Genomic DNA, 8,461 nt, shown 5'->3' on the forward strand with positions numbered 1-8,461 from the left:
GTGGCAGAGGGCCCTAGACAAAGGCTTTCCCGGACCACATGGCCACCAAGCCTTCCACGTTTAACATTTCCTAATTCCTACCTCACCCGGAGCCAGTCAGAAACTAACACAATTCCGCATGTCCTAATAAGGGATCCTAGCTGCTAACCCAGAAAGCTCCGAGTCCTGTCCAGGTCGGGGCTCAGCCTCTGGATATGAATTCGCTGAGCCGGTGCTGGCATCAAAAAACGTTGCTTCCGGGCCGTCCAAGTGGTGCATTGGTTAAGAGCTGGCTTGGGATGCCAGAGGGCCTCGGTTCAGATCCCACGTGAGGGCCAGTGACGCTACGCCCTCTATAGCTAAGATGGTGAACAACAGCTCGACCTGGAGCTGGGCTGTCATGAGTCGCCAGCGATGGCGTAGGCTGTGGCCGGCAGCCAGCGTGAGCTGCCAAGAGCTGCCGTGAGCGGCCATCCAGAGGCCAGCAACTGATCTACCTCACCCGGGAAGAGCACAATGATAATACCAACAAGGGCCAGTGAGGCAACATCCTCCACAACCAGACTGAAGAACAAAACGACAGCAACTTGTCTGTTCCCTTTCCCCCGATTCCCCAGTGCTTTCCCCTCCCCTAATTCCCCAATAAAATCTTTAAAAAAACAAACAAAACGTTGCTTCCCTGAGCCTTGGTGTTCCGTCTCTCTGTCTGAGTATCCCGCAACAATAGTTTCTCGGTCACTTATCAAAAATTACCCTAATAAATAAATTAAACAATCTTATGACTCCTAAATTTGCCCAAGATATATGGGCATACCTCATAGTAGATCTCTTTATACTCTAAAACCTTTTCCTTTTTTACACTAATATTTTCTTTGTAACAAAATATTACCCAGTCAGATTCTAAATATGAATCTTTAGAAATGAGATTAACAAAACAATTTAAAAATACTTACTGTCTTGTTTCGTAATCTAATTATGTCTGAGACAGAGCCAGCTCCACAGTACTCCATAACAATCCAGAGGTCTGTGTTCTTAAAGTAACTGCCATAGTACTTTACAACATATGGGCTAAAACAAAATATACAGACAATCAAATTTAGTTAATTCCCAAAGAAAATTATTTCTTAATCCCAATATAAAGTATTTTCAACATTTCATAATGTTCCAATAAGTAAACTTAATGACTCAACTTCTATTGTACATTGAATTGTCTGTTTGTGGGGTTCACCAACTGTGTATAATTAGGCTTTAATTCATGGATGAAATTTAACAGGATTACAAACCAGAGGAGGCCCAAATGTTTTCAGTGATTCCCAAGAAAAAAAGTCTTTGTTTTGGTAAAGGATTTACTATTTAACATAAGGAACAAATGAAAATATTTTCCTTTAACAAAAGCATTTTAAATATAAACCTTCTAAAGGATTTTGCATTGAGTCAAACATTAACACGCAACTTTAAAAAAACTATTTCAGTGAAGTTAAAAAAATTTTTTTTAAACTCTCATTTTAGCCTTTGAGAATTCTGGACAAAAATAGCTTTTTTGCTTTAAATTCAAATAATTAAAATTATTAACAATTTAAAGTATCAATAAGGTTTCAAGTCTTTCGAGCAGAAAAACCTGTTTACAGTCGTTTTCAGGAAGACTTACAAAGGGAAAAATGACCACCATCATTAATATTTACTAAGGGAATGCCATATACACTGATGTATAAAACATCTTGCCAAACTCAAAAAAGCAGACTATTCATATTCAGCAAATACATAAAAATATGGAAAATAAAAGATAGCACAAACTAATTAGTCCACAGCTTAAATGCTACAAGAGTGCAAAGGAAGAAGTGACCACAGTGGAGCCATAAGAGAACTTTGTAGAAACGTGTTAGGGGGGAAACTCGTATTATGAAAAAAAGGTTAAACTTCAAAATGTGGGTGGAGAAAAGAACATTCCAGAAAAGAAAAAGGCTATGAGCAAAGGGACAAATATAGAAAGGAAAAAACTCAGAATGGCATGTTTAGGGGACTTGTTCAACAGATATTTCTATCTAGTCGTAGCTATCATTAAAAGTAGCATCAGTGTAGGATCAATAATCAAATAAGCAAAACATAACAATAAAAATGGAAAGTACTATAAAAGACCACATAAGGAGACCACCAAAAGAAGAGGTTAAGAGAAGACCGTCAGAGAAGACTTCTCAGCACAGCCTTTACAATTTCAGCTGTCTTGAAGTCAAGGGGAGAGCAGGTTAGTCAGAGCTTAAAGGGCTTGAACTAAAACCAGTAGCTACAGGGATAGAATTTAACCCTATTTTATCCCTCCTGCTCCTCATTACCTCTTGCAGAGACTTCCTTCCCAACTGGTCTCCTTATCATAGTTTTCCCGCCCCCTTCTAATCTATGCTCCATACAGTTGACAAGGTTACCTTCCTTTAAAACTAAAGTATAATCAAATAAGCTGATCATATTGCTCTCTCCATTAAAAAACAAACAAAACAAAAAACAAAACCACTCCAATGGCTCCACATTACTGAAAGGAAAAAGTCTTAACTGCTTCATATCACATATAAGACCGTCCAAAGTTTACCTCTCTACCCATCTCTCTCATTACCCCCCATTTCACACCTTAAATTTACAGACATATTCAACTTTGCTAGATGTGGGGAATAGAAAGTACACATTAGGAGTTCATAAGTGTTCTGAACCATTTAAGAAAGACGCTGTTTTACAAAAAATGAAACTAATATACAGACCCAGGACTTCCACTATGAGCAACATTGAAAAGCTTCCTTTACATACGAGGTCTGACAAATAAGTTCGTGAACTTGTTGCAATGATGTTGCTAACCTTGTATGATATCAGAGGGATTATTCATTATGAATTTGTACCAACGGGACAAACAGTTACCAGGTTTACTATTTGGAAGGGCTGAAAAGGCTGCGTGAAAAAGTTAGACAACCTGAACTTTTTGCCAACTATTCATGGGTCTTGTATCACGACAATGCACCAGCTCACACGGCACTGTCTGTGAGGGAGTTTTTAGCCAGCAAACAAATAACTGTATTAGAACACCCTCCCTACTCACCTGATCTGGCCCCCAGTGACTTCTTTCTTTACCCAAACACAAAGGAAATATTGAAAGGAAGACATTTTGATGACATTCAGAACATCAAGGTTAATACAATGATAGCTCTGATGGCCATTCCAGAAAAAGAGTTCCAAAATTGCTTTAAAGGGTGGATTAGGCGCTGATGTTGGCGCATAGCTTCCCAAGGGGAGTGCTTCGAAGGTGACCATAGTGATATTCAGCAATGAGGTATGTAGTACTTTTTCTAGGATGAGTTTGCGAACTGTCATACCTCGCACACTTCTTTGGAGTACAAGTGCCTATGTGGAAACATTTACCAGGAGTACTGCTCTTATACCTGGCTGTGCATCAGAACCACCCCACCCCAGGCCTCACACCTTAGAGGTTCTAATTCAGTAGGTCTTTTAAAAGCTCTCTAGGTGATTTTGACATAGACCCACAGTTAAGCTTCATTCCAGAAAATAAGATTACATATCCTTCAGAAAACTCTTTATACACTAATTTTCTAATTCAAAATTTTAAAAGGTATTAAGTAGCAGTGAGTTCAAGGTTATGTTCACTGAAAAGCACACAGAAAATACATATGGGGCCGGCCAGGTAGCATGTTGGTTAGGAGTTGGCTTAGGATGCCATCTCTGAGCAGCAGGGCCCCAGTTCGGATCCCACATGAGGGCCAGTGACGCTGCACCCTCCACAGCTAAGATGGTGAAAAACAGCTCAACCTGGAGCTGGGCTCTAGGTTGCCGTGAGTCGCCAGCAACAGCATAGGCTGCAGTGGGGCTGGCCAGCAGTGGGCGTGAGCTTTTGTGAGCTGCCGTGAGTCGCTGTCCAATGGCAACTGCCTCACCCAGAAGGCACAATGATAATAACAACATGGGCCAGTGAAACGACATCCTCCACAACTTGACTGAAGAAGAAAAGGACAGCAACTTGTCTGTTCCCCTTCACCAATTCTGCAACGCTGTTCCTCTCCCCCAATTCCCCAATTAAAAAAATAAAAAGAAGGGCTGGAGGAGTGGCACGATGGTTAAGAACTGGCTTGGGATGCCAGAGGACCCTGGTTCGGATCCCACATATGAGGGCTAGTGGCCCTCCACAGCTAAGATGCTGAACAACAGCTCAACCTGGAGCTGGGCTGCCACGAGTCACCGGCGCGGGCGACGGCGTAGGCTGCAGCCCCTGTGGCAGTGGGTTGCCATGGGCTACCATGTGTAGCCAGCAGCCAGCGTGAGCTGCCAGCAGCTGCTGTGAGCGGCCATCCAGAAGCCGACGACTGCTCTGCCTCACCCAGGAAGAGCACAATGATGGTGCCAACTTGGGCCAGTGAAGCAACGTCCTCCACAACTAGACTGAAGAACAAAAGGACAGCAACTTGTCTGTTCCCCTTCCCCCAATTCCCCAGTGCTGTTCCCCTCCCCCTATTCTCCAATAAAAATCTTTAAAAAAAAAAAAAAAAGAAAAAGAAAATACATATGTGTTTTATCTTGCAATATGCACTAAGTAATCAGCAATTCTATTGGTAGAATTGACAACTCTTACGAAAATTAGGGATTCTAATCTGGCCAGCTACTTGAAAAGACAGCCCTGTCTCTCTTTAGTGGTGAAGCCTTTGAGGACATGTAAAATTCTCTTCAAAAAATAATTTGTGGCCCATTCTAATACACAATCAAGTAGATAGATAAAAATTCAACAGTTCTATATAATAAAACATGGCCTCAATCATTTTAACCTAGAGAAGTATTTAAGCAGATAGGCCTAAACAGCAACTTAAGGACATAGAGCCAAATATAGTTTCTATCATTCATTTAACATTCATTCATCGACTCTCTATTTAACCCAGGAATTAGACCAGATGTTCACTATGCAGTAGTAAACCAAACAGACACAATTCTGACTCCCATATATCATACGCCTGCATAAATACACAGATATTAAACAGGTAAAGCCACAAATATATATAATTACTGTGGTAAAAAAAGAAGGGGTGTCATGAGATAAACTGGCTGAGACTTTATTTTGCATTCATCACTTTTGTAAACAAAATTGTTCTAGTTCATATAAAAGAATGGAATACATTCACATTCCATGGTACCTCCTGACTTGGAGTATATGAAAAAAAACTTTGAAAGTAGACATGGGTGAGCTTTAACAATAAAATATCCACCCTCCATTGAATGACTGGATTACAAATTAGATTTGGAAAAGAAAGCAATGCTTAATGTTTATATGTGTATAGTGATCTACTATTGGTTATCCTCTGCTATGTTCTGTATCAGTACTTTATTTGAAAGCATTTGTTACATCTTGTAATTACTGTCATTGACTTTCATCTGCCTCCTCCTGAAGAAGCTCCATGAGGATAGGAGCCAATCTGTCTTGCTCTCCATTTTATTCTTAGTACCTCCCTTTTTTTTTTTAATTAAGGAATTGGGGGAGGGGACCAGCCAAGTTGTTGTTCTTCAATCTGTGTTGTGGAGGGCGCCAGTCGCCATCTGACCGCCCATCGGCAGCTCGTGGCCTCTAAGCTTAAGGTGCTGTGTTACAATCTTAGTTGCGGGTGGGCACAGCCACCATCCCATGCAGGAGTTGAACCAGCAGCCTTGTTGTTAAGAGTGCACGCTCTATCCACTGAGCCATCCAGGCGGCAGCTCAGCTCAAGGTGCTGAGTTGCGGGTGGGCATAGCCCACCATCGAACAGGCAGCGTTGTTGTTAGGAGCACGTGCTCTCACCAGCTGAGCCATCCCGCCACCTGTTGGCAGCTCAGTGGCAGCTCAGCTCAGGCGGAGTGTCACTGGTCCATGTGGGAATCGAACCGGCAGCCCTGTTGCTCAGAGCTAACTCTTAACTAACTGAGCCACTCAGCAGACCCCAGTACCTCCCTTTTTATATGTACAAACAAAAGCAATGAGTAAGTGAACAATTGAACAATCGTAGAAAAATTAACAGAAGGGACCTAATTGAGACCTCCCCAAGGGAATACCAATTAAGCTAAGATTCAAAGGTTGACTAGAAATAACAAAATAAAGAGCATCCAGGCACCAAGAACTGTCCTGAGGAGAGAAAAAGCAAATCATCTTCAACGAATCAAAAGGTCAATTTGCCTAAAATAAAGTGAGTGAAGAATAAGGTAGAGCACAATGGAGTTGCAGTTGGAAGCAAGATGCCTTATAAGGAGATTGAGCTTTGTTAGACATACAAGAGAAGATGAAAGAATTTTAAGCAGAGGGATAACGTGATCTAACTTAATTTACACTTTAAATATTTTTCTGGCTGTTGCATCAAAGCTAGATTGTAAGAAAGCAAATGTGGACACAGGCCACTTAGGTTAGTCTCTGCATGGAAGAGACTGAATTAAGCAAATCTCTTTTATTTTTAATTGAGGGACAGTGTGTTTATTTTCTGTATTTGTGATGCTGTCACATTTGGGACATGTTGACAAAGCCTCTGCTGTTCCTCTCAGGGTTAGCTAATTCCTAGAGATAGCACCTAAAAGCATACCTTTCATATGCAAACAAGCCAATCTAGAGTCCATATCCCCAACCACCTCCAGAGCCACCAGTCCAGTGTCCTAATCAGTCCAGGGCCATGTACCTGACAATTAGGAACAGCCCTACATCCAGAGTCCACTGCAATTATTCAAATAAGCCAATCCTAAACCTATTTACCCTGTCTCACCCATTCCTCTCCAGGGCAACCACAATAAAGGCTCTTGCCCATGTTTTCCCCTCTCTCCCTCTGCCTCCTAACTGACCCTGATGTTCCCCTGGATTGGTCCTCCCCTGGATAAGTCCTTTCCTTCTCAACCCCCTTGAATGGCAGGCTCCCTCCTCTTGGGATCTGTAAATATCACAATCTATCTTTTCTATGGCAATCTCTCTCCTGATCTGTTGGTCTCATCATACCTGAATAATAATAAAACCTGTATTTTAAAAAAGAGATGTCGGTGGCTTGGAGTGGGAGTAAAATAAATAGAAAATCGAGCAAATTCAAGAGATACTTTCAACGTACACTCAACACAATTTGATAACAATGTAGACTGGCAAGCTAGGAGACAGTAAGCAAGCTTTTGTTCTGTGTTTTAGCCACTGTACCGCCCTTCAATTGCACACTAAATATAAATTTAAGACTGAAAAATTAATGATTAAAATGTAAAACCATCAGTTTTAAAAATTGAAAACAGGTACAAATGGGCTCAAAAAGTTCAAGACCTGGGACTTCAAACTCAGTCCATTTCCAGACATAGGTAACATTCATTCAAATTCACTTATCACTTATTCACGTATCATTTTAAAATAATTCAATCAATAAACATTCACTAAAAAACATATGTGGCCCATGGGTACACATATGCTCGAGAGAAAAATTGGTACAATTTAGACTAGTGACAAAAACGAGAAGGAAGTCAAGGCAATGGGGAACCCCTGAAGGAGTTTATGCAAGAAAATATTATAATACAGTCAAATAGCATTTAAAGAGGATTTTCCTGTATAGGATTTTCAGAGGCCAAAGGTGACACTGTTCTAGCCATCAAGTTAACTAACTGTACAGTTATTTAGATATTCTAACATCTATTTTTAACTACCACATTCATTATTAAAGGCTGGAGAAGAGGCATTGAGAGTTTCCTTCAAAACATTAGCTCAGTGTTTTTTATATAATTTTAGGCAATACACAGTTTTTATTCAGCCATAATGCCTAAGAACCTTGACTAAGCTACCATATTGACTTACAGGATATATGAAAACTTAAGAGTTTCTGTGTATTCTTAGCACAAAATAGTTAAATACGACTTTGAAAAGACTTTGAAAATTTCATTGGGGGGAGGAACAAGGAAGAAACAAGTCAAATTACAGCATATACCAGGAAGCAAAGGTAAAGCATGATGTCTTTTTTTTTTAAGATTTTTATTTAAAATATAGCTAACATACAATATTATATTAGTTTCAGAGGTACACCATAGTTATTCAACCTTTATATGTATACCTAAAGAAGTGATCACTATAAGTCCAGCAGCTGTCTGACACTGTACCACACTATCACAATATTATTGACTATATTCCCCATGCTGTACATTACATTCCCATAACTTAATTTGGTTTACACCTGGAGATTTGGATATCTTATTCCCCTTCCCCCTTTTCCTACCTTTTAAATTTTTTCAATTACAGTTGACATTCAATATCATTTTATACTAATTTAAGGTGTCCAGCATAGTGGTTAACATTTATATAATTTAAGAAGTGATCCCCCTGACTAGTCTAGTACCCACCTGGCACTGTACATAGTTATTACAATATTATTGACTACCGTATTTGCCGGCGTATAAGACGACTGGGCGTATAAGACGACCCCCTAACATTTCCACTCAAAATACAGAGTTTGTTATATACTCGCCGTAT

At 40.2% G+C, this 8,461-nt stretch overlaps 1 protein-coding gene across 2 annotated transcripts in view; it reads right to left on the reverse strand.

Annotated features, from left to right (window-relative positions):
* The window catches only part of STK3 (serine/threonine kinase 3), a 322,284-nt gene that overhangs the window by 261,348 nt on the left and 52,475 nt on the right, over positions 1-8,461 (reverse strand). For both annotated transcript variants that reach the window (XM_019642571.1, XM_019642572.1), the window contains exon 4: positions 933-1,047. In XM_019642571.1, the coding sequence (XP_019498116.1) occupies positions 933-1,047 (115 nt within the window). The remainder of the gene's footprint in view (positions 1-932; positions 1,048-8,461) is intronic.

Source organism: Hipposideros armiger, unplaced genomic scaffold (genome assembly GCF_001890085.2).
Source record: "Hipposideros armiger isolate ML-2016 unplaced genomic scaffold, ASM189008v1 scaffold_70, whole genome shotgun sequence".
In the NCBI taxonomy this organism is placed as follows: Eukaryota; Metazoa; Chordata; class Mammalia; order Chiroptera; family Hipposideridae; genus Hipposideros; species Hipposideros armiger.